Genomic DNA, 27,870 nt, shown 5'->3' with positions numbered 1-27,870 from the left:
GAGGAAGCCAATGTTGAGCCACAGCCCAAAAAAACCTGACTTGTCATTTATGTAGGCTATGGTCATTTTGGAAGGTTTTCTTTTATATTCGTTTAGATAAAGGTAAAACTATATAAATAAACTGTGTAATTTATTTAAGCCTATTATTTTTTATTCGTTTTAAAAACGTTCTAATATTGGCTAGGCAATAAACGTTCTATGGTTATTTGTTTGGGTCCACAGTTTGCCAATTTTTTTTTTTCAGCCTATGCATCGTGGTATTTTTATTCGTTATGTTAATAAAAGGTCTGCATTTAATATTAGGTTTTTTTTTTTTTTGGTCCGTCCATTCTAGCAATTTACAGCGAATAACCAATTGCCGCTAATTCAAAAGTGAAAGTATAACGTGCACACATTCATAAACTAGCCTATTTAGAAGCGAGGAAAAAAGGACACCCCCTCCCCCCACGGTGAGACCAGTGTTGTAACACATTGATGATTACTTAACGAAATAAAAGAAATCAAACAAAAACTCTCATTATAATCATAATCCGTTTAGATGCTCTTCTCTCTAAAGGCGCGTAGAAGAGATGACGAGTCAGCAACTTCATCCTTGCGATACAGACTCCGAAAACAGTCGTTTATTAGTAAATAATTCCAATATCTCTTTACTATTTCCCCCTGTCACATTTATGATTATTACTTTTGCCAGTGCTTTGCAAGCTTGAGTCTATTGTGTGTAGCCTACTTGAACGGAGAACTGTTCAGCTGTGCTGCTGCTGCAAGACACTAAACACTAAACGCCGTCCAGCCGCTCTTGACAGTCACTGCAGAACGCTCTCGTGTTTCCACCAGCGCGGAAATTGTTTCATCACTAATGGATGTCTAAAATATAAAATTAAGGAGAAGTCTAAAACAGACGGGAGTCCCTGCCCACGTCTGAACTATGATGTGAAAATCGGCCCGAAGTTCGGCTTGAGGGGCTTAAAAGATGGTTGTGGACTGTCAGTCATGCTGAAATGCAGGGGTCTAGTGTCTGTTGTTTAACCACAGGGAGACTTTCGCAGTCGCAAAGACTTTTTTTTTTGTCCCCCACAGTGGCGGAGCTAGACTTTTAAAACAGGGGTGGCAAAGGGGTGGCAAGGTATTATTTTGGGAGGTCAATATACAGTGTTCAATTACACTAAAAATTAATTATTTTCCACAAAATGTGTACAGATTAAATTAAAGTTGTTTATTTTCCAAAATGTACACAATTATATATGTATTATGTAGTGTTGTCAAAAGACCCGGTACTTCGTTACCAAGTCGGTACTAAAAAAAATTAAATGTGACGGTACCAGGTTTCTTTAAGTACCGGTTGTACCGAGGTCCCGTTCAAACCCGGTTCAGCGCTATGATTTCCGCGAAGCAGAAAACAAGGCAGAATCTCAAAATCCAGTCATGAAAATGAAACTTACATTTTAATATGGACAGTCATGGAATTTGTCAAAGCATAAATTAATCAAATCAAATCTCCATATGGACCAGTATCTGTAAATGTTAAGCCGCAAAAGTTGTTTGAAATATGAATGCGTGTTCTGCGCGTCTCTGTGTGAATTAATGAATGGCAGAGACGTGCGAGTTTGTTTACTACATAGACTGAAGCGCATGACGCTTGCGTTAATTTCAGCATCTGAGCTTCAGAGTTCTCTCTCCATCAAGCGATCTGAACTGTTCAGTTCATCTCAATGGACGCACAGCGCATGCTCTGTAAACTCTGTGTGAAGGAGCACGACTCGCCGTCGCTTTACTGATAGCGCGATTTCTCACACATGCAAAGAGAGAGAGAGCGAGAGTCTTACCACGCTGAATCGACACGCTATATGTAAACTATTCTTTGTTGTCTTCTCCTGTCAAAATAATGGAGTTAATTTAGAATTATTCATTCATTTTCGAACAAGCAGAAGACATACCGGTTTCTCCGGTAGTGGGCGGAGCTAATGCGCAAATGGCAATTTCATTGGCTGGCGCTGATCTCTTGCCGTCCCTGTTTTGATTTCAGCAAATCATTTTGACCGAACGCAGACAACGTGATTAATATTCATGAGCCCAGCAGCTCATCAATTTATAGTGCATTGTATATACATTAGTATGATAGTAGAATTAGTAGTAGTATTATCAATACTCAAATGACAAATATGCATTCATTAGGCCTAAAAGTTAATATTTACATAAAGGCATTGTGCTAGAAATATTACTATTATTTAGTAAAATGTATGTGATACTGCTACTGTTGAAAAAAATAAAACTTTATTTTTTAAAGAAAAAAATCACAATATTTCTTCCATGTTTTAATTTTAATAGCAAATTCCCTTTATTTACCAAAAATAAATGTTTAAATTTCATAAATTAAAAGACAAATTAAATTTGTGTGGAAACTTGTTTACTGTTTTTCATATTATATAACTTGTAGAAAAACTTTAAACACAACTGTAAATAAGTATAAAGAATGGCATTGGTTTTATTTTTAGTGCTAAAAAGTTATTTTTTTTAATTAGCATATTTTTTGTTTTGCTTTGGTACCGAAATTGGTACCGAGAACCATGGATTTTCACTGGTATCGGTACCGAATACTGAAATTTTGGTACCGTGACAACACTAGTATTATGTATACAGCAAAAATAGAACAAGTATAAAAATCTGCACAGTAACTTTATAAAATCTAAACATGTTAATAAAAACAAATTACTATTAGTATATAGTATATTTATATAGCCAACACTACACATAAATAATATACAATTAAATTATGCTTATTTTAAATGTATTGTGTAGGCTAGGTATAAAAAATAATCTTTCAGTGCGCAAAACCATGATAATATGAAACGCTTCAAAACAGAGCGCACAAAGCGCTTATGCGCATCGCGGGTGCGTAATGATGTGCTCAAAGCAAAATGGGGTCACAGTGTGCTGCGCTGCACAAGTGTGCATTTAGAAGTTCACGGCACAAAGTGAAGAAATGTCGAGCGCACAAATCCTAGTGTATATCTGTCCAACACTTTATTGATCTATTGATTTGTTTCTTCACTGTTTTAAATTCCAGTTGTTGTGCGTTTGATGCCGATTCATAGTCCTTGTGGTGTGTGTGATCTAACTTAGCAGGCACACGGTAGCAAGTCGTTAAAACAGCAACAAATATGAAATACAAATACACACAATAAAGTCATTTTATGCAAATCCACAGCCTTATATCTACAGATCAAGCATTATAATGTGAATATATCATATTGGACAGAGTTTTACCGTGTATCCTGCTGTAACCGGACGAGGCGCGCGCGCTGGTTGAATAATACTGAATGGAGAATGATTGACAGCCGAAGAAGAGGGAAAACGAGTTTCCATAAACTTTAATTTAATTATGTAAATAGACTTCTGTCCCTCACATTAAGCTATGGAATGGCTTCAGATGACTTTGTGAAATTATAATCAGACCCAAGTCACCCAAACTGACGTGAAAAAGCGCGAGGCGCCGAAAAGCGCGCTGTTTGCATCCCTGTATCTCCACGGCGGTTTTATTAAGATTAACTTAGTTCAATATGCTGCATTACACGTGCCAATATGAATAAGCCTAAGTTACCTAATGTCTGTGATTGTTGCTGAACATTTGCTAACGACATGTTTTAAGCATCTTCACGCAGGCGTGACAGTATTAAGTTAACGTTAGTCAGTCAGTTTCACGAGGCTAGTAACGTTAAAGCTCATTTAAGTATTAATGCTAAGCACTACAGTGCAACGTCTCCCTTACTTCCCGTTAAAACAGTAACGTTACTTCGTTTAATACCAATAAAATCCGTACATACCAGCAAAACGCTCTTCATCTATCACGTGTGTGCTTCCGCGTTGTTTTGGAGCCGATTGGAACACGAAGGAGCTGCGTGTCAGCTTAACCAATGAAAAGTGTAGCAGCAGCTGCACGCTTGTGCGTGCTGCGTAAGGATGCATTCACGTCCGCTGGGAGTTTTGAGAAATGTTCATAAAAATCAAACAGTGTAATGTTTTCAGCGGGGTGGCAACAGGGGTGGCAAGGACTTTGTCATTGCCACCCCAACTAGCCATCTGGCTCCGCCACTGGTCCCCCATTGAACAGCTGGTCACACCGTTGCAAACACTGTTTTTTTAGTCGCACCATTGAGAAATTAGGTCGCACTCTAGAGCCCTGAGCACCATTCTAGTTTAAGTCTTTTTTTTTCTTGTCTTTCTTTTTTTTTCTCCAGCAGCAGAATGTGTGGTATATGGGCTTTATTTGGTAGTGATGAGTGCCTCTCCGTTCAGTGCACCAATGCCATGAAGATCGCTCATCGTGGTCCAGACGCTTTCCGCTTTGAGAATGTGAATGGTTTCACCAACTGCTGCTTTGGGTTTCACCGCCTTGCTATCGTGGATCAGCTGTATGGCATGCAGCCACTGCGTGTCAAGAAGTTTCCTTACCTCTGGTTATGTTACAATGGTGAAATCTACAACCACATTAGGGTAGGTAGCTGTTTTTGACTTGTTTTGAATTATGTTTCTATTTACTATTATTATTCATTATTCTTAAACACACACACAATTCTGTAAAAACAACAACAACAAAAAAAACTGCTAATGAAACAAATCTAAAACTAATTCTACTAATAATAATGTAATATGCACGAAGGCCCAATAAGCTGTTGGGCTCATGAATATTAATCAGGCGGTCTGCTTTTACTCAAACTGATTTGTTTGAAATCCAGACATAGAAGGTAATGGGTGAGCACTAGCCAATGGGATTCAAGTGTAGGCAAATGAAAATACATCTGTGCTAAACTTTTTAACCGTAATCATTTGTGCAAAATATAGTCATGTGATTTACTCACAATGTGAAGTATTGTTAAGTAGTTTTAGATAAAGACTTAGATGCCTGAAACTTCTCTTATTCTTTTATGGTTTAAAATAACATCTGATCTTGAGCAATCTCTTTTATAGCTGAAGGATCACTTTGAGTTTGAGTATCAGACCAAAGTCGATGGAGAGATTATTCTGCACCTGTACGATCGCTTTGGAATTGAGAAGATGGCCTCACTGCTAGATGGCGTATTCGCATTCATCTTGTTGGACACAGCTAACAGAAAGGTTTTCTTAGGCAGGGACACCTATGGTGTGAGACCGCTGTTCAAACTGCTCACTGATGATGGCTTTCTAGCTGTCTGTTCTGAAGCCAAAGGTATAATAAGTGTATTATCAAATATTATTTACGCTCTTCTGGTAAGGTTGCATGATTAATTGAAATAAAACCAAAATCACAATATGGTTTAGTATGTTTATCAAATCACAAAGACAACTAAGTTAAGAAAATAAATGTGAGTTATGTTTCAGGGTGAAGCGTGGCACTGTGTTCACTTTCACACCTGCAGCTCATCTCTACATCTGCTCAGAGTTTGGGTCGCTTATAACGTGCATTTAGAAACATGGGCACAATCTTCCCAAACAAAAAGCACTTATAAACTGGCTGTTGTCAACAAAAGACAAGATTTAAGGGCTACCTGAAGTTTTCTGCCAATAATAATCATAATTTATTATTATTATTTTGTAGTCACTTATATATTATCACAAAATTTGCAAACAAGCACAGCAAACCTGGAGCCCTTTATTTATTTTTCATTTAAAGTCACAATTAAATTTTTTTGTAATTTTATTTTTTTATTTTTGAATCATGCAGCCTTATATCGTGGTGTTTTTCTTTGTGCTCACCCTTATTGCTGAATATGATTTCACATTTTCACTGTAATTTGATCCAAACAGGTTTGACTCAGATCACACACTCGATGTCCACCCCTGCAAAGATCACCCCCTTCCCTCCAGGACACTTTGAGGTGTTTGACTTGAAGCTCACTGGAAAAGTGGAGTCTGTGGTGATGGATCGCTTCCACTGCTGCACAGATGAACCTAAACATGCCTCCTATAACAATCTTAATGATCTTGGCACAGGTCAATGTTATTTAGTGTCATAAAGTAGTCCATATTACTTGTGCATTTATATTTCACATGTTCTGAAGCCATTTGATAGCTCTGTGTGACAAACAGACTAAAATGAAGTCCTTCACTAGTTGGACAAATTGAGTCCAGTTTTGCAAACTGGAACCTTTTAATAGTACCTATACATCGGTCTTCACCACCATTTATTGTACTACCAGTAAAAACTATAGAGAAATGAATTACTCCGTTTTCATCAGGCTTTGAATTGGAGACTGTCAAGAGCAACATTAGGATCCTGTTTGAAAATGCCGTAAAGAAACGCTTGATGGCTCACAGAAGAATCGGATGCCTCCTCTCAGGTGCGTCTTCTCATTTTGTTATTTACTTTAAGTGGGTTTGTTACTCTGAATTTATTACATTCGCCCTATCAATGATTTACTTATTGTAGGTGGTCTTGATTCAAGTCTGGTTGCTGCGACACTCGTGAAACTGGCCAAGGAAGAGCAGCTTCCATATCCCGTTCAGACCTTTGCCATTGGCGCAGATGACAGCCCAGATGTTGCTGCTGCTCGCAAGGTAAGGCCATCCTTAAATATATTCTTGTTTGCCGTAACCCGACTGACCCTGTCAATTTAGGACCGACTCAATTTTTTTATTTTTTTTGCTTTTAGTCTGGCCGATTGTAAATTTTCGTTAAGACCGGCCAATTTTTTTTTACTCTTCATACTAATACAAAAGCAATAAAATATTAATTATATTTAAATATTGTAAATATATAAATTTCCTAGGCCTACATACAAACGAAGGCTATCTTCCTTAATTAAAAAAAAAAAAATTATTTTAACGACCTTCTCTCGGAGCGCGTACAGGTTTTTTGGGGAGCGCATCCAGTGTTTTTTTTTTTTTTTTGGAACATGCGTCACACAGCAACTGCAGCTTCGGACACACACGCATAACAGCAAATAATACTTCTGCACAATGTTCTTTCTTTTTACAACAGAAATGTGAATTCTGCCGGTATTCAGACAGTCTCATGCATGCAGATACAGATTTGGGCTAGAATCGCCTAGGGCTGTCAAAATAGTTGAAAAACTAAATTCGAATTTTTCACTTAAATATGATCAAAATTCGAATTGTATTAGAATTTACAATGCATAATTTCAGTTTGGGTGAAGAAAAGCTTTTTGCTTCTCTTCTGAGGCCTCAAGATAGCGCATCGAGCAAAATATTACTGCACGTTTATTCAAAGAATTAAAATACATGACTGTGAAAAAACAACATATTTAAAATAATTTTTATGAACCAATTATTAAGTTGCTTAAAGAACTTTAAACAAAACGGCGTCATGTATGCATGCATTGTTAAATAAATAAAAAGGGCGGAAAACCATTCACACAGAATTTTTTTTTTTCATTTAAAAACATGAGATTGCAGTGGGATGGGGAACAAAAACCCAACAAAGTCTTGAGATATTTTTTGGAAAATAAAATTAAATACATTAATTTTACATGTCTTTCTAAACATGCGGCTCTCTTGTGCGAGATGCGAGTCCAATGGTGTCCCTCTAGAAAATGCACGAAATATGCGTTCTGTGTGAATGGCTTTGTTTCAGTTTTGAAATCTTCAGTCAAGATCTTCTCCACATTGATGTTCTCCTTTTTTTTTTTTTTTTTTTTTTTTTTTTTTTTTCTCCGTAGTGGCTTCAACTGGACAGGCTAACATAACCTTATAATGCAATGCCACATACATCGTCATCGCATCTCGTGCGCCACTGATAAAGATCAAGTATACTTTGGCCGTCCGCACACTGTCTGCATTATGTCCTTTTCATCTGCGTGCATGCATTTTTTGAGACCGCGCTGACTGTGAGCGTACACGAGGTGAAAGATGAGTCAGCAGCTACTGCGTTTCAAGCTCGTATGCCTTTGAAAGTTGTGTAGACACGGCTGTGCGCGCCGTGAGATGGAATGGATCACTGACTGTGAAGTACCGGGGCTCATAAGGCAGCTTCCTTAATGCACACCTAAAGTTCCAATGCAACGTTTTTGTCGCCCACTGCAAAAAAAAAAAAAAAAAAAAAAATTAGCTGACCCCGCTATTGTTGGGTTAATAACTTAGTACTCAGAAGCTATATTGTTAGTTGTATTTATTGAATGAACTAGGGCTGTGCGATATGGACCAAAAAAAAAACATATGGCGATTTCTTTGATCAATTTTGCTATCTCGATTTTAATTACAATTTTGACGCACACATATATGCTTTACAGTCATAAATGGATGCAGGATTAATTTGAAACATATTTACAAAAGAAAACCAATTAGAGCTTTATCAAAAAGTTGTAATGTCTCTAGAACAGACATAAGTCAAAATAATCACTATAGTAAAGGTGTAACAAAATTTATAGACTAATGGCAAATAAATAAATAATAAACTAATTTATAAATTTTCTTTTTTTGCCATGCATTGTTCATAGAGCTCATTAATTGTTGCGGTGCCTCAGGTGTTGAAATAGATTTATTATAAATTATACAGGTTCACAGGTAGGCCTACTCCGTCTGCAGTGCGTGTACAGTATGTATGTGGTGCAGAAGCAGCAGAGAGAGCGCATTATTGTAACGCGAAAGCACATTAAAATAATGCACGAGAGCAAATCTCCAAAACCAGATGTGCTTGCTCAGATACACGCTGCTCTCACGTGGAGAGTGTGCGCACTTAAAACGTGTCTCCTGTCACTTAAATTGCGTCCTGTGCACTCACAACTCTCTCTATGCTTATGTGCTAGATATTAATTATTTTCGCACGTTTTTATTTCTAGCCTTTTACTGCGTACAGTGTGAACGCTCTGATACGTTAACATGGGCTCGGACAAAATGCGCAACAGTGTTCTGTTCTTGCGCAAGGTGCAATGCATTCTGATTGGATCAGATAGCATAATGTGGGACAGTATGTCTTCATCCTATCCAGTGACCAACAGTAAATTGTTTTTTCTGGAATTCTGGACAAAAATATTTTATTTGATGACTGAATTAATTAGATTTATCAACTCATAAATCCACAGCACATCTTATATTAACCTCAGTAAGGGAAAGCGTTGTGTAATGTTAGTACAATTCAGGACTTCCGGTTTGAGCATTTAGCGAACAGATGTGTGAGAAGTGGCTTCCGAATTACTTTTTATTTTCTACCTCATTTTTTTGGCATAAAGTTTAGCACCCCTTGAGTTTATTACATGTACATTAAGACTTAACTTTGCACAACTAAATGAGACCAAAGAGACATGACTGAGGGCAAAAAACGACTGAAATGGATGAATATACCACAAGTGAAGACAACATGGCTAACGTTACACAAGCTAGGCCAAGCTCTGAGTTACCTGCTGATCTTGTCAAGTTACACACGGTGCTTTTGTCCGACCTCACACAGCAAACAGACTCCCTCCTAAAAAAAAAAGCGCTAGGCATTGGCACCAATTTCGGCATCCCTAGAACTGATAAAATCGTCTCTGGACTCCCAAGAAGAACGTATCCATGACATGGAGGAAGGGCTAAATGGCCACACCGACAGGATCGAGGCCATCGAAACATGCACCACACTTGTAGCTTAGAACAAGAGGCGGAAAATCAAAGTGGAGGATTTGGAAAATCACTCCTGTATGTCCAATCTGTGAGTCGTTGGTATCCTGGAGTATATGGAGGGGCCGGACACAGTCAAGTTCATGACTGAATTTTAGTAGTGAAATCCCTCCTGTACAAGTAGAACTTCAGGTTCGCTCTTATCTATCCTGCCCAGCTCCGCGTCCTTCACGACGGACAGATGCTGTTCTTCGAGACTCCGGAGAAGGCCAGAGTTTTACGATATTAATTGAGGAGACTAAATTTAAATATGTGAAGGTGAAAGTAATCCTAGCTTTCGGCTTAGACACTTTGATTTTGGGACTATTTGTTTACTTGACTAATATATAGAGGAAAATAACAAGAACAAGAGAAAACATTTTCTTTTTCAAGTATAATTCAAGCCTACACGGTAATACCTGTGGTTTTCAGATACAAATCAGGGATATTTTATACTTTCAATTTTATTTGTTGACATAGTTTGGTCCCTGTTTTCTGTTTTCTCAAGGTGAGCCAAATCGATAATCGTATTTAGGTAGAACACAAATCACTTACGGAGAAGAGAAGCCACCCTCAGGTTAGAATAGGAGTTATAGGCAACGCTGGATGTCTTGGAAGTTTTTCATTTGAGAATTCCTGCGGTTTTCTTCGTTTGGGGAAGAAAATCTAGGTTTGGGGTGGTCTGGGTTTTTTTTTTCTTTTTTTTTCTTCATTCCAACCTAAGTTTAATGAGAACTGGGGAAAATTTTATTTACATAATTTTCTTTTTAAGGATGCACACAACTATGTTAAACTGTATTTTTAGTTTATTACAGTTTTATTTTTCCCCTACTCAACTTCACACAGTGTGTGTTGACATCACTTATGACCACAAATGCACTTCCATAATGTGGTTCAGGCTAATCATATACATTTTAGATGTCTCCTATGGTAAATAATGCAGGCAGAACTTTTCTCATGTCCACCATTCTTTCACAAAGAATAGATAACTTTTTTTATAGATAGCTCTTTCATCCCTGCAGTAAAAATCGGTTGAATACTTGGCCGCCATCATTTCGAATTGAAACTGCTCGATTTGCACATCTAAATGTTCGTTCAATGAATAATAAGACTGCTTTACTTCATGATATCATATCAGACAATGCTTTGGACTTTTTTTTGTATCTGTGAGACTTGGCACCAGCCAAACGATTTCATAAACTTAGATATGAGTGCTCCACCGGGATATACATATATTGAGAGACCACGTCAAAGTGGTAAAGGTGGCGGTCTCGCTGTTATTTATAGAGCTGATATATCTGTCACGGAAATTACCATTCCCTGTGTATCATCATTTGAGTGCATTGCTTTTAAAGTGAACGGAGTCTCACCTGTCCTTATTGTGCTCATATATCGACCTCCAAAACCAAATGTTTTTTACTGAACTCCCAGAACTACTTACATCTCTTAGTGCTGTTTGTCCAGCAATGATTGTGACTGGAGACATTAATATTCATGTGGACAACTAAAATAGTAATCTAACAGTTGATTTCATGGATGCATTAGACTGTTTTAACATGATTCAGCACGTGAAATTTCCCACTCATAATAAAGGTCACACACTAGATCTGGTATGTTCTGTTGGAGTGGACATTGATAACCTAGATAGTAGTGATTTGTGTATCAGTGATCATAAGCTTCTCACTTTTAATTTAAATGTTCCACTTTTAAGTAGTACTCAAACAAGGGCCATTAGTTTTAGAAATGTCAAGAATCTTAACTTTGAAAATCTCTCCTGCCTGATCTCAGAGCACTCAGCTGTTGAAACTGTTGATCACTATAATTCTATTTTGTCATCTGCTTTGGATGAATTAGCCCCTAGGAGAGAACATGTTGTTTCATTTAGTAAATCTTCTCCTTGGTACACCACTGAGTTAAGGGCTATGAAGATGAAAAGCAGGCAACTTGAACGTCAATATAAGAAATCGGGTTTGACAGTTCATAGACTTATGTATGACGGTCATTAGAGTCAATACGTTGAAGCACTCAAAGTAGCAAGAACAAAGTACTACTCATCTATTATTAGTGATGGTGCTGCAAACCCAGATAAGACAATCAACAGCCTTCTTGCACCAATCAAGTCACCAATTTGTTCCTCTGTACAGGAGTGTAACAAGTTTCTTAGTTTCTTCATGGAAAAAATTGAAAATATCTATAAGTCTATCAGTTTGGTACCCTGCTCTGCAGTTCCTGTGATCTTTCCACCTAATTTTCCTGAAAGTGCATTTTCTAGTTTTAGCAGTCACTAATGATTGTATTCTGAAATTAGTGATGGAAATGAATACAACTACATGTATTCTTGACCCAATCCCAACATCTGTTCTAAAGCGATGTCTTTCGTCAATTTGTCCCCTCATCTTGAACATTGTGAACACCTCCCTCACTACTGGTTCAGTTCCAAAAGCCCTTAAAGTTGCAGCTATTACACCAGTCCTTAAAAAGCCTGGATGTGATAAGTCAGATCTGTCTAATTACAGACCTATCTTAAACTTACCCTTTCTTGCTAAAGTTTTAGAACGTGTGGTTGTGGCACAGCTCCACTCACACTTGTCTTCCAACAAGCTTTTTGAACCTTTTCAGTCTGGGTTTAGAAAGGGACATAGTACAGAAACAGCCTTGGTTCGAGTTATGAATGATCTGCTTATCTCAGCTGACTCTGGAGCCTCCACCATCCTGGTTCTGTTGGATCTTAGTGCTGCATTTGATACAGTGTGCCATTCTATTCTGATAAACAGGCTGGAGAGATGGCTTGGTATCACTGGTACGTTACTTAACTGGTTTAAATCTTACCTCACTGATCGTACCCAGTTTGTTGTTTTGGGAAACAACAAATCTGAACTTGGACAGGTCTGTCATGGTGTTCCTCAGGGATCTGTAATGGGTCCTATATTGTTTAGTGTGTATATGCTTCCTTTGGGACAAATTATTAGGAAATATGGTTTGGGGTATCACTTTTATGCAGATGATACGCACATTTACATCAGCTCCAAGTCTGATCCTACTCCTACCTCAACAGTTCTTTCAGAGTGTGTACTGGAAATAAAAACATGGATGGACCATCATTTTTTAAAACTGAATTGTTCTAAAACAGAGGTTCTACTCATTGGCACACCAGCGGCTATTCATAAAGGTAGCAATCTTAATTTGATTATGGATGACAGTGTAGTACTTCCATCTGCTCAGGCTCGTAACCTTGGAGTAATTCTTGACACTCATCTGACACTTGACTCTCACATTAAGAGTATTATAAAATCTGCTTTCCATCACCTCAGAAACATTGCAAGAATTAGGCCTTTCCTCACTCCACCTGACGCTGAAAGGCTTATTCATGCATTTGTTACTTCCAGGATTGACTACTGTAATGCACTATTCATTGGCTTTCCTGCTAAATTAATCAAACGCCTGAAGTATATCCAGAATTCAGCTGCTCGTATTCTCACATATACTCCATCACGTCAGCATATCACAGGCGTGCTTTATAGTTTGCATTGGCTTCCTGTACAGTCCCGTATTGTTTTTAAAACTCTAACATTAACATACAAAGCTATACATGGAACTGCCCCTTCTTATATTTGTGACTTAGTCACCCGATACATTCCTTCTCGTTCCCTTTGGTCTGCTGATTCCCTTACTCTTCAACAGTCTCCCTATAGATTAAAATCTATGGGGGAGAGAGCTTTCTCTGTTGCTGCACCTAGGTTATGGAACGCGCTTCCCATTGCTGTTAGAGAGGCTCACACAATAGCCAGTTTTAAGAAGCTGTTGAAAACTCATCTTTTTAAAATTGCTTTTATGGATTGTCAGTAATATTCTACTGTGTTGTACTGTAATGAGTATTTTATGATTTATACTTTTTACTTTGTATTGCATTTATTGTAGTTTTTGAATTGTATTTGTTTGTAGCGCTTTGGGTTCTAGAAAAGCGTATTATAAATACAATGTATTATTATTATTTCAGATCATGAACCACTCATCTTAAACCTTGAATCTTTTTTTTTTCACTTTGAATGTTTGAGAACAATCCTTCTAGAGAATTAATTCCCTGCTGCTCTCAAATGAGAAATTTTGCAAACGTGTCTACTAATATGGTTACTTTTCTGGAAGTAAACAAGGAAGGTATATCATATTCCCTACTTTGGGAAACTATCTACCAACCAGGCTGAATACTTGTTATTGCAGACCCGGAGCACTTACTAGAAGTACGGCGAAAAAGCTAGTCGATTGCTGTCTCATCAGCTCAAACGTCAGGTTGCTTCAAGGCTCATACCACAAGTGAGAGATCAGGATCAAAATAGTCACCAACCCAAAGGAAATCAATAATACTTTTGCTACATTTTAATCTACACTTTACACGTCTGAATTCCCATCAGATGTTATGAATATGAACAGTTCCTTAGATAATTTAGAATTACCTACTATTGAGCCTGGAGACAGGGAAGAGTTAGACCGACTTCTTACACAGAGATCACTGCAGCCATCGGCGATGTGCGAACTGGGAAATCTCCAGGACCTGACGGTTATCCCCCCGAATTGAAGATATTTAAAGATAAACTTGCACCTATTATGCTAGAAGTATTTAACAAATCATTGGGAAATGGTTACTTATCCCCAACCTTCACACAAGCTAAGATAACACTACTCCTCAAAAAAGATAAGGACCCTACCAACTGTGGCTCTTACCATCCTATTTCCCTTCTAAATGTTGAGATAAAAATTTTCATCACGTCTCTCTGTATGCAGATGATCTCTTGATCTATATAAGCAATCTAGAAACCAGCATCCCAGTAATTGTATCACTATTTAACAATTTTGGGTCTTTTTCTGGCTACAAACTTGGTTATCAGAAAAGAGAATGCTTCCCCATTAATGATTCGGCAATGCAAATTAAACGAGAAGCAGTACCCTTCCACTTAACACACTTTGGTTTCAAATGTCTTGGAATAAACATTACACGTTCCTTCACCTCTCTTCTGGGGGCTAATTTTTCATTAGTTAATCAACTGAAAGCTGAGTTTCAAAGCTGGAGCAGTCTGCCTCTATTGCGGTGAGGGTACATTCGGTGAAGTTGAATGTACTCTCAAAGAATCTGTATTTTTTTCAATGTATACCGTTAATACATCCATTACCTCCATCTAGAAGAAGAAAGTTCCAAGAGTTAACAAAGGCTTACTTTAGAGGGGTCGCGATATGGGGGGGGGGACTAGCTCTCCCCAGTTTTATTCACTACTATTGGGCAGCTAACCTGCAGAAAATTTTTATTCTGGCTTCATGTGCCAGACACCAACTGGTGTACGCTTGAGGGGCACTCCTGCCACTCATTATCCCTCCCTGCTTTGGTGTTCTCTTCCCTACCCACATAGTGGTCCAGGTTTACCTCTAATCCCATAGTACTGTCCACCCTTAAAATCTGGGCTCAGTTCCGAAATCATTACAAATTCACCTACCCCCTAGGCCCTATTTGTAAGAATCATTTATTTCCAGCCTCCTCTCTTGAATTAACATTCACTCAATGGGACTGTTTTAAAAGCTTGTACTGTAAAGAAGGGTTCAATAGTTTTGATAATATATGCCAGAAATAGGATCTTTCACACAGTGACTTTAAGATATCTCCAAATACGCCATTGTGTTAAAGCACTGTTCCCTTCTTTCCCAGTCCTCCCTATTGAGGCAGTATGGGATGAAATTACCCTCCTCTGTCCGAAAAAAAGGACTGATATCATGGTTATATTCTCAATTAATGTCTCTTGAAAATCATGACCTTGCAAAAATGAAGAACGGTTGGGAATGCGAGTTGGTTGAGTTGTCACACAGACACTGGGAGGATGCACTACAAAGGATTAAGTCATCGTCATCCTGTGCACGCTTGGGGATCATTCAGTTTAAAGTAGTGCATAGGGTTTATTTCAGTAGGGCCAGGTTAGCAGATATATATCCAGGAACGGTACGGGAGTTGTAATAGATGCTCCCTCTCTCCAGCTGATTTAACACACACTTTTTGGTTGTGCCCCCGTCTAAATCAATACTGGTAATCTGTTTTTCAAACTTTATCCGAAGTCATAAAAATTCTAATTAACCCTTGTGGATTGTTCAAATTCACTACCCTTTCGAGTTGTTCGGGATGAAAACATCCACTCAATTAAACTGCTGTAAAAATGTATCAAATTCATATTTTTTCTTCAATTTTTTTTGCATAAATCTGTTAATCAACCTCAGTCCTGATCAAAACTACCAAATGTTTTAAAAAAAATCCAAGATTTTAACTTTTTAATTGCCAAGTTCATAAATGATGTCACTGATTTGGGGGGAAAAAACACACAAAATGACTTTTCAATATAAAAGTAATTGTGGCTGGATTTTTTTTTTTACTTTTTATAACAGTCTTGGGCATGTCAAAGATTAGTAGCAACATTGGCTTTGATGCATTTTTAGTTTTTGTGCAAGATTAGATTTAATTTTTTTTCTCCCTAATTTGTTGTTGGTGGCTGTTTTTGCCCCATTGACTTCCATTATAACGACATTTTTTGATTGCAAAGCCATGACAACATGTAATCATGCATTCTTGATTGTTTGTGGTTTTCCCTTTTGGGAAGAGGTAACATTTGTTAATTTTACAGTTGATCACTAGGTGGGACCATTAACCCTTTAGATAGGCCTGTGCAAAAAAAGGCTTAGTTTCTGGCTTGTCTATGGAGTTAAATGGAGTATAACAGCAAATTATAGTGTTTCTGTGTGTGTGAGATTCTTGATTGTTGATTGTTTTCCATGTTGGGAAGAGGTAAAATTTGTTATTTTTACAGTTGATCACTAGGTGGGACCATTAACCATTTAGATGTGCAAATTAACATTAGCCTGTGCAAAAAAAAAGCGTAGTTTCTGACTTGTATATGAAGCTATATGGAGTATAACAGCTTATTATATTGAGTGTGTGTGTGTGTGTGTGTGTGTGTGTGTGTGTGTGTGTGTGTGTGTGTGTGTGTGTGTGTGTGTGTGTGTGAGAGAGAAAGAGTGTGTGTGAGAGAGACCTTTGCGCACTTACCTTAATGTATTTCAGAAAATCACAATGTACACCTCAGCTCTTAGAACTACATGGAGTAAACAAAAGTGTATTTATGCACCTGCTGCCTTTTAATGGTGGTGAAAGTATTCGGTTGTTAAGTGATGACGTAAGAAGCGCTGTTTCCGGGTCCAGGCCTCAACTCACTTCACTTGAGAATATGACCTCAGCAGCCGTTTATGAGCACTGTTTATTCATATTGATAATTTAAGTTGAACGCTTTCAAACTTAAGATATACACTACAGTCTCCGTGCTCACAGCGTCCCAAACACAAATAATTTTTATATATTTTTTTTATATTTATATTTTCATTGTCTGGCTATCTGGTACTTCGGTATGGAGTTAAAGGTTAATATTATAACTTTTTCGCTAGTATTCTATCACATTGTGAGTTTATATTAGCACCTTTTGTTGTTTTCTCGTGGTAACTGATAGAGCGTTTGGACACGGATGCGCTGCTACGTGACGTCAGACTTAACAAGCGAATAGACTAAAAAAAAAGCTAAGTACGTGGATTTAAACACTTGCATGCCATCATGCTGGATATTTAATGGTGAGAAGAGCAGCAAGCAACACGAGAAAGGGCTTGACTTGTACCAAAGTTTTAGAAATGATTATGTAGCGTGACCCCTTTCAGCGAGCTGCAGCTTATTTGAAGCTGGTATTGCATTTTGGTTCATAATACATTGTTCATAAATTTAATGCGAAGTAGATTTTTTTACAGGATTTTAAGGTTTTAAACTGGCTTTACCATCAAGAAAAGAGGAGCATTTCACATATAGGCCATCTGTACTTTTCACCATCAAAAGGAAGCAGGTGCATAAAAGCACTTCTTTTTTTATTGTTTACTCCATGTAGTTCTGAGAGCATGAGGTGCATATTTTGATTTTTTTCAGATACTGTACATCAAGGTAAGTGCACAAAGGTCTCTCTCACACCCTCTCTCTCTCTCTCTCTCTCTCTCTCTCTCTCTCTCTATCACACACACACACTATAATTTGCTATTATACTCCATATAACTCCATACAAGCCAGAAACTAAGCCTTTTTTTGCACAGGCCTATCTAAAGGGTTAATGGTCCCACCTAGTCATGAACTGTAAAAAAATAACAAATGTTACCTCTTCCCAACAGGGAAAACCACCAACAATCAAGAATCTCACACACTCACAGACATTATAATTTGCTGTTATACTCGATATAACTGCATATACAAGCCAGAAACCAAGCCTTTTTTTGCACAGGCCTATTTAAAGGGTTAATGGTCCCACCTAGTGATCAACTGTAAAAATATATTTTTTTTACCTCTTCCCAAAGTGAAAACCACAAACAATCAAGAATGCATGATTATATGGTGTCATGGCTTTGCCATCTAAAAATGTCGTTAAAATGGAAGTCAATGGGGCAAAAACAGCCTCCAACAACAAATTAGGGAGAAAAAATTTAAATCTAATGCTGCAAAAAACTAACAATGCATCAAAGCCAATCTTGTTACTAATCTTTGACATGCCCAAGGCTGTGATAAAAGGTAAAAAAAAAATCCAGTCCACAATCACTTTTTATATTGAGAATGTCATTTTGTGTGTTTTTTTCCCAAATCAGTGACATCATTTATGAACTTGGTAATTAAAAAGTTAAAATCTTGGATTTATTTTTTAAATTTGGTAGTTTTGATCAGGACTGAGGTTGATTAATAGATTTATGCAAAAAAAAATTGAAAAAAATATTTATCTGATACATTTTTTACGGCAGTTTAATTTTGTGGATGTTTTCATCCACGGACATCCCGAAAGGGTAGTGAATTTGCCCACAGTGTACCATTGAGTTTTTGAAAAAATTCAAAGCATTTTCCCAAAATATGGGAAATATATACATATATATATATATATATATATATATATATATATATATATATATATATATATATATATATATATATATATATATATATACACACATATATATATATTAGGGCTGGGATAAACTATTATTTTTTAAACTATTAATCTAGCGATTATTTTTTCATTACATGTAAATGTAACATTATTTTATCATTAATGTAACGATTAATTTTTTCAGACCGATTTGATTTCGATTATCTCCCCATTAATTGACTACTAACAATTTATACATGTTGATTTACATATCTGAATGAAAAAAACATGAATTCCTTAGCATTGCAATATATGTTTATTTCTCTTAAAATTACAAAATAAAAGACTGACTAAGAATGCATTACTTTGCACTTGTATAGAGATAGCATTCAATAAAACCTTGAAGCCTTGAAAACACATAGCTTACTGAAACAAGCTTACTGAACACATAGGATCTAGCTTACTGAAAAAAAGTTCTTCTTTCAGATGAAAATAACAACAACTTGATGTCTAGCATTCAATAAAAAAGTTCACCCAAAATACTTGTTTAGAGCAATTGAAAGAATACAGTAACCAATGTAAACTTTAGGGCTTTAAGCTAATACAGAGAGTGCTTTTCCAAAAAATAAAAATTAACAGTGGGAGCCAGCAGCCTGTCATGTAGAAAAAAAAAATCTCAGAATGCTCCACGTGAAACTTTGGCGTTCCGCCCTTTTTCTATCATGTCTAATGATTTTGGTTAATATGCACGATGGAGCGAGAGAGAGAGAGAGAGAGAGAGCGAGAGCAAGACAGCGCTCGTGTAGTTTGAAGACTGTGAGTGCGCGAGCGCGCGTGAAACTTGGGTGTTTCGCCCTTTTTCTATCGTGTTTAATGATTTTGGTTAATATGCACGATGGAGCGAGAGAAAGAGGGAGAGAGAGAGCAAGAAGCGCTCGTGTTGTTTGAAGACTGTGAGTGCGCGCGCAGCCGGGGCTCTCTCTCGTACGCGCCCTGTCACTGTCACCGATCAAATAAGGCTTTGACAGCCGCAAAAAAGAAAGATCAATGCAGAAAAACCCCTGGATTGGTTATATAACATTGGACAGATTTTTTAGAGAAATTAAAAAAAGGTCGACGAATCGATTCGCATATTTTGCGTCGACGTATTTTTTGCGTCGACGTCATCGATGACCTCGACGCGTTGTCCCAGCCCTAATATATATATATATATATATATATATATACATATATATATATATATACATACATACACACATACAAACACACAAACACACATATACAGGTGCTGGTCATATAATTGGAATATTATCAAAAAGTTTTTTCACTAATTCCATTCAAAAAGTGAAACTTGTATATTATATTCATTCATTACACACAGACTGATATATTTCAAATGTATATTTCTTTTAATTTTGATGATTATAACTGACAACTAAGGAAAATTCCAAATTCAGTATCTCCGATAATCAGAATGTAACTTAAGACTAATATAAAGGAAGGATTTTTAGAAATCTTGGTAAGCTAAAAAGTATGAACATGAAAAGTAAGAGCATGTACAGCACTCAATACTGTAACAAGGAGTCGGAGGCGTTCGGATCCATATGCAGCATTTATTAAACAGAATGGTCATACAGGCAGAGATCAGGAATGGCGTCAGGTGTGTCAGGGATAACCAGAATCGTAATCAGAAACAAGCAGGGATCGAGACAGGCAGCGGAGAATCAGAGTCGGAATAAACAGTCCAAAGGTCAAAACACAGGAATAATAAACACAGGGAAAACGCTCGAAAATGTCAGACTGGCTAAACAAGACTTCGCAGTGAGTGAGAGTGAATGTGCTGCTTTTATGTGTGTGTGTAAATGAGGTGCAGGTGTGGCAAGGAAATTGGCTGATGAATGAGGTGCAGGTGTGGCAGGGTGATTGTGATGCAGTGACTCATGGGTAATGTAGTTCGGGTGTGGTGCAACAGTATGAGAGGTGCTAGTGTCCAAGTGACATCTGGTGGTTGATGGGTGGAATGGTCCTGAGTGGAGTGCCCTCTAATGAAGTTCATGGGCACTCCATCTAATAATCGTGACGTAGCCCACCCCCAAAGGAGCGGCTTCCAGACGCTCAAAACAATCTAGGAGGGCGGTGGAGCGGAGGCGGAACAGGGGGAGGGATGGAGGGCCAGGTCCATGAGGAAGTGCAGTGGACTGGGGCAGAGCAGGGGGAACTGGAGCCCTTCCTGGGCCTAACTCAGGAAAACAGGAGCCCCTCCTGGGCCTGGCATAGGAAACAGGGGCCCGCCATGGGCTTAACTCGGGAACGGGAGCCCGCCTTGGGCCTAAATCTGGAACAAGGGTCCACCAAGGCAGAGCAGGTGGCGTGGCAGCCCACCAGAGTGGAGCAGGTGGAGCTGAAGCCCACCAGGGAGGAGTAGAGGACCACCAGAGCTGAGAAGACGGGACAGAAGCCCACCAGGGCGGTGCAGAGGACCACCACAGCAGAGCAGACGGGACAAAAGCCCACCAGGGCGGTGCAGAGGACCACCACAGCCGAGCAGACGGGACAGAAGCCCACCAGGGCGGAGCAGAGGACCACCACAGCCGAGCAGACGGGACAGAAGCCCACCAGGGCGAAGCAGAGGACCACCACAGTGGAGTCGATGGCACCGGACCGCAAGTCTGCTCAGGTGGGACTGAAACAGAGAACATTGACAGGTTAATAGCGGCCTCCGTGGCCGTGATTAGATGGTAGCTGGCCTCCTTGGCCATTACAGGGCAGGCGGTTAGTTCATGGAGGACCTCCGTGGCCATGACAGGACAGACAGAGAGTTGGTGGATGGTCTCCATGGCCCAGACCGGAATGAATTTGAGCTCATTGACGGCCTCCCTGGCCGTGACAGGATAGGACGAGAGCTCTGAGATGTGACGAGGCTCTGGGAGTTCGGCTGAGATGTGACGAGGCTCTGGTAGATCTGTGGTGATTTGATTGGGTTCATGAAGATCAGCTGTGACTTGACTGTGCCCATGAAGATCGTTGGTGACTTGACTTAGTTCACGGAGGTTAATGGTGACTTGACTTTGCTCATGAAGATCGTTGATGACTTGACTTTGCTCATGAAGATCGTTGGTGACTTGACTTGGTTCCTGAGGATCAACTGTGACTTGACTTTGCTCATGAAGATCGTTGGTGACTTGACTTTGCTCATGAAGATCGTTGGTGACTTGACTTTGCTCATGAAGATCGTTGGTGACTTGACTTTGCTCATGAAGATCAACTGTGACTTGACTTTGCTCATGAAGATCAACGGTGACTTGACTTTGCTCATGAAGATCAACGGTGACTTGACTTTGCTCATGAAGATCAACGGTGACTTGCCCTTGCTCATGAAGATCAACGGTGACTTGCCCTGGCTCTGGAGAGTTCACTGGGACCTGACTCGGCTCTGGAGAGTTCACTGGGACCTGACTCGGCTCTGGAGAGTTCACTGGGACCTGACTCGGCTCTGGAGAGTTCACTGGGACCTGACTCGGCTCTGGAGAGTTCACTGGGACCTGACTCGACTCTGGAGAGTTCACTGGGACCTGACTCGACTCTGGAGAGTTCACTGGGACCTGACTCGACTCTGGAGAGTTCACTGGGACCTGACTCGACTCTGGAGAGTTCACTGGGACCTGACTCGACTCTGGAGAGTTCACTGGGACCTGACTCGACTCTGGAGAGTTCACTGGGACCTGACTCGACTCTGGAGAGTTCACTGGGACCTGACTCGACTCTGGAGAGTTCACTGGGACCTGACTCGACTCTGGAGAGTTCACTGGGACCTGACTCGACTCTGGAGAGTTCACTGGGACCTGACTCGACTCTTGTTCTGGACGGTCAGTGGAGACTTGACCTGACTCTGGAAAGTCGACGGGGACCTGACTTGACTCTGGAAATTCAACTGAGGCGGCCATCTTGTGCAGCGTCGCTGGGCTGGCGGCCATCTTGTGCAGCGTCGCTGGGCTGGCGGCCATCTTGTGCAGCGTCGCTGGGCTGGCGGCCATCTTGTGCAGAGGCTCTGGGCTGGCGGCCATCTTGTGCAGAGGCGCTGGGCTGGCGGCCATAACAGGACAAGGCTCAAGAGTGGTGGATACTGCAAAAGTGCTGTGTTCCTCCTCCACAACACCCACAGTATATGCAGAGCTGCTCGGTTGGAGTGCCAGATCAATATAATACTGCAGAGTCCAGTGAGGATCATGCAAAGGCATGAGTGAGCCAAGCGGCTCAGATAGGCCACCACGAAAAAATATCATCAGGCACATCTCGTCCATGATAGATAAATGGGCAAACTCAATAAAGTTCTTCACATAGTCCTCGATGGGCCTAATTCCCTGACGTAAACGCATAAGTTGGCTTACTGGATTCATGGCTGACCTGGATTTACTCCTTAAAGCTGCTGGATCCTGGTTTGGCGAAGTCTTCTGTAACAAGGAGTCGGAGGCGTTCGGATCCATATGCAGCATTTATTAAACAGAATGGTCATACAGGCAGAGATCAGGAATGGCGTCAGGTGTGTCAGGGATAACCAGAATCATAATCAGAAACAAGCAGGGATCGAGACAGGCAGCGGAAAATCAGAGTCGGAATAAACAGTCCAAAGGTCAAAACACAGGAATAATAAACACAGGGAAAACGTTCGGAAATGTCAGACTGGCTAAACAAGACTTCGCAGTGAGTGAGAGTGAATGTGCTGCTTTTATGTGTGTGTGTAAATGAGGTGCAGGTGTGGCAAGGAAATTGGCTGATGAATGAGGTGCAGGTGTGGCAGGGTGATTGTGATGCAGTGACTCATGGGTAATGTAGTTCGGGTGTGGTGCAACAGTATGAGAGGTGCTAGTGTCCAAGTGACATCTGGTGGTTGATGGGTGGAATGGTCCTGAGTGGAGTGCCCTCTAATGAAGTTCATGGGCACTCCATCTAATAATCGTGACAAATACTTAGTTGGGGCTCCTTTTGACTGAATTACTGCAGAGATGCAGCGTGGCATGGAGTCGATCAGTCTGTGGCACTGCTCAGGTGTTATGAGAGCCCAGGTTGCTCTGATAGTGGCCTTAAGCTCTTCTGCATTGTTGGGTCGGACATATCACATCTTCGTCTTCACAATACCCCATAGATTTTCTATGGGGTTAAGGTCAGGTGATTTTGCTGGCCAATTAAGAATAGGGATACCATGGTCCTTAAACCAGGTACTGGTAGCTTTGGCACTGTATGCAGGTGCCAAGCCCTGTTGGAAAATGAAATCTGCATCTCCATAAAGTTGGTCAGCAGCACGAAGCATGAAGTGCTCTTAAACTTTCCAGTATATGGCTGTATTGACCTTGGACCTCAGAAAACACAGTGGACCAACACCAGCAGATGACATGGCTCCCCAAACCATCACTGACTGTGGAAACTTTACCCTGGACCTCAAGCAATGTGGATTGTGTGCCTCTCCTCTCTTCCTCCAGACTTTGGGACCGTGATTTCCAAAGGAAATGCAAAATCTACTGTCATCAGAGAACATAACTTTGGACCACTCAGCAGCAGTTTAGTCCTTTTAGTCTGAGAGACGCTTCTGATGCTGTCCGTTGCTCAAGCGTGGCTTGACACAAGGAATGCAACAGCTGAAACCCATGTATTGCATGTGTCTGTGCGTAGGGGTTCTTGAAGCACTGACTCCAGCTGCAGTCCACTCTGTGAATCTCCCCCACATTTTTGAATGGGTTTTGTTTCACAATCCTCTTCAGGGTGCCATTATCCAGATTGCTTTTCTACCACATCTTTTCCTTCCCTTCGCCTCTCTATTAATGTGCTTGGACACAGAGCTCTGTGAACAGCCAGCCTCTTTTGCAATGACCTTTTGTGTCTTGCCCTCCTTGTGCAAGGTGTCAATGGTCGTCTTTTGGCGACTGTCAAGTCGGCAGTCTTCCCCATGATTGTGTAGCCTACAGAACTAGACTCAGAGACCATTTAAAGGCCTTTGCAGGTGTTTTGAGTTAATTAGCTGATTAGTGTGGCACCAGTTGTCTTCAATATTTAACCTTTCCACAATATTATAATTTTCTGAGATACTGAATTGGGATTTTCCTTAGTTGTCAGTTATAAACATCAAAATTAAAATAAATAAATAATTGAAATATATCAGTCTGTGTGTAATGAATGAATATAATATACAAGTTTCACAATTTTTATTTTATATATATAAAAATAAATGTATGTATGGTATGTATAAATTTTTTTTTCAGGGGGGTTGGTGGTATGTTTTAGTTGTTTAAGATAAAATGAAACTAGATGGAGGACCGTTTTACTTCCTGTAAAATGTTACATCTTTGATCCTCCAATAAAGAGATTTGAAAAACGTATTATGATTGTGTATATATATATATATATATATATATATATATATATATATATATACAATCATATGGAAGGCATTTTCTGCCAAATTTAAATAAATAAATGAAATGATTAGAATTAAAATTAAAACCAGATTAACGATTTCATTACAGAAAACTGTACGCAAAATATGTGACAAAATTGAGAATGAAATTAAATGATTTCATTTTCACGGTGACATACCTGTCAAATTGAAAAATAAAATGCAATTGGTGATTTCACATTTCATTTTCAATAGAGTCTCGAGGCAAGACTGCCAATATTAAAATGAAAAGCCATACGTGAAAAAGAAACTATACATACAGTTTTAACAAAGCTCTTTATTAACGCTCACGCAATAATAGTGACACAATTCAAATTTAAATGTAAATTTTACTTGTCATTTTAATTCCTCTTTTATTTCACTGTTTTCATTTTCGTTTTCATTTTCAAAGACAACCTGCATGCAAATTATAGTTTAATGAGTGGGTGTGGCTCAATTACGTTGTTACGTGGAGGAGCTATAATGGCGGTTATGGCCAGTATTGCAGCAGAATTAAACCAGCTAGCAAACATTTCGGATGATAATGACTTCATTTTGCTACGAGTTGAATCTATCTTGGATAGGGGTGCTCCGATCACGATCAGCCGATCGTTAATGCGCATCTCGTCAGTAAAGCCGGTTCTCTAATCAGCGGTTAATTCCATCAGGTGCGTGATTTCACATAGAGCAGCTGTTACTACACAGAGCCATTGTTAACTGAGAAGATGCACGTTCATTTTCAGCGTTTATTAGAGAACCGGCTTTACTGACGAGATGCGCATTAACGATCGGCTGATCGTGATCGGAGCACCCCTAATCTTGGATACACTTGGACATTTTGCAGCCGTCACAAACTCAGCAGACAGCAGATTTTCCAGGGAGTCTCTTGGAGGCTCAGGCCGAGGAACTGCAGTGGGTCGAGGGTTTGACGCATGCTGGTCAGGCTGGTTGTTTCTTCCACGTTCTAATGCTGCAGTAGCTTCCCGCAAAAGCTCACTAACAGATTCGCCATGTCTCAATTACAATATATTCACATTTTAATGTCGTTTCACACATTGTTTAAACCTCCATTCAACTCATGCACACGAGACTTCGACGACTGTCTCTAGCGCCGTTACTTGAATAAGCCACACCCACTCATTAACATATAATTTGCATGCAGGTTGTCTTTGAAAATGAAAACGAAAATGAAAACTGTGACATAAAAGAGGAATTAAAATGACAAGTAAAATTTTCATTTAAATTTGAATTGTGTCACTATTATTGCGTGAGCTTTAATAAAGAGCTTTGTAAAAACTGTATGTGTAGTTTCTTTTTCACGTTTGCTTTTCATTTTAATATTGGCAGTCTTGCCTCGAGACTGTATTGAAAATGAAATGTGAAATCACCAATTGCATTTTATTTTTCAATTTGACAGGTATGTCACCGTGAAAATGAAATCATTTAATTTCATTCTCAATTTTGTCACATATTTTGCGTACAGTTTTCTGTAATGAAATAGTTAATCTGGTTTTAATTTTAATCATTTAATTTATTTATTTAAATTTGGCAGAAAATGCCTTCCATACAATCATGATGTTAATATAAAAATGTAAATGGATTTTCTTGGCTTGCTTTTTTGTATCAATATGATACATTTTTATGGTAAGTTTAAAACAATTTAGATTGAACAGTTGTCAGAATACATAACACAAAATGAGTAATCTAGATTGTTACTAACTACAGTTTTCATCACGTACTCTGTAATCAGTAATGAACTACAATTTGTAAGTAATCTACCCAGAACTGATGCCATACATGGTTCTGACCATGTGCTACTAGATCAGTTTTAACTAGTGTTGTGTGACAGGTGGCAGACTACATTGGCAGTGAACACCATGAAGTGAGCTTCACGCCTGAGGAGGGGATCCGTGCGCTGGAGGAAGTCATCTGTCACTTGGAGAGTTATGACATCACCACTGTGCGTGCCTCTGTTGGTGAGTACAGGAGTTCATCAGACAATCCTACTGATGAAAGTGGTATTTAAAGTGCACATTGCAGTAGTGTTGGGCAATATGGTAATTTTTCAAATCGTCATATCAGCCGTGAGATCGATACACAATATTATTGTGCATGTGTGGAGCAAGAGACAGACTCTTTGTTCTTGTCATATCATCATAACTATTTGGTGTTTTAAACCGTGCAAGTGCGCCTATGTAATCACCAATAATAAAAAAAAAATACTTTCAAACATATTGATAAACTAACGTTAAATATAAAAATACTGTATTTAAAACGGCTAGTTCATAGTAGATTTCATCAAGTCCAGCAGTTTAACACTAATATTGATGAACACATTAAATATCAAGTATTGAAGACTGGTAAGTTTATATATTTGGAGTAAAGTTCAGTTGAACTGATGCATCAGTCATACAGCGCTCCGGACCGTGCGCCTCATAACGAGCCCATCACACCACCACAAACAAGAAAGAGATGCATTCTAACATAACTGTGGCATTAAACTCAGTTAGTGAGGGCTCGTTTTAAAATATTGCACACATATAGTCCTTTCTGATTACTTGTTTAAGTGCATTGAAATAATCTTATATCTGCAGACGATGTACGTCTGTTTGTGGATGGAGACTTTGTAATGGCCAAAACTACGTATTTTGCATGCATCAATGAGACTGATCACTTAACTTATAATGCACACTATGTGGTAATGACGTAGAAGGACTATATGAGAAGTTCGCTCTGCCGCCTTATTTTGTCTCAATTTTTTATGCCAAGAAAGAGTTACGGTATTTTTCGAAATAAGTCGCACTGGACTATAAGTCGCATTTATTTAGAACCAAGAGAGCAGGCAAGCCTAGCTGCACCTGAGCTATGGCCAGTTCACGCTGTCTTTTCCAAGTGTTTGAGAAGGCACTC

The 27,870-nt window shown here is 39.2% G+C and overlaps 1 protein-coding gene across 1 annotated transcript in view; it reads left to right on the top strand.

Annotated features, from left to right (window-relative positions):
* Window positions 1–27,870, top strand: part of LOC132111733 (asparagine synthetase [glutamine-hydrolyzing]-like) — an 82,192-nt gene that overhangs the window by 22,716 nt on the left and 31,606 nt on the right. Inside the window, exons 2-7 of the mRNA XM_059519314.1 lie at window positions 4,236–4,491; window positions 4,966–5,203; window positions 5,782–5,967; window positions 6,213–6,314; window positions 6,404–6,531; window positions 26,810–26,936. Of these exons, the coding sequence (XP_059375297.1) occupies window positions 4,243–4,491; window positions 4,966–5,203; window positions 5,782–5,967; window positions 6,213–6,314; window positions 6,404–6,531; window positions 26,810–26,936 (1,030 nt within the window). The 5' untranslated portion in view covers window positions 4,236–4,242. The remainder of the gene's footprint in view (window positions 1–4,235; window positions 4,492–4,965; window positions 5,204–5,781; window positions 5,968–6,212; window positions 6,315–6,403; window positions 6,532–26,809; window positions 26,937–27,870) is intronic.

This window comes from Carassius carassius, chromosome 31 (genome assembly GCF_963082965.1).
Source record: "Carassius carassius chromosome 31, fCarCar2.1, whole genome shotgun sequence".
NCBI classification, from domain to species: Eukaryota; Metazoa; Chordata; class Actinopteri; order Cypriniformes; family Cyprinidae; genus Carassius; species Carassius carassius.
This window is presented reverse-complemented; position numbering and strand designations above follow the sequence as displayed.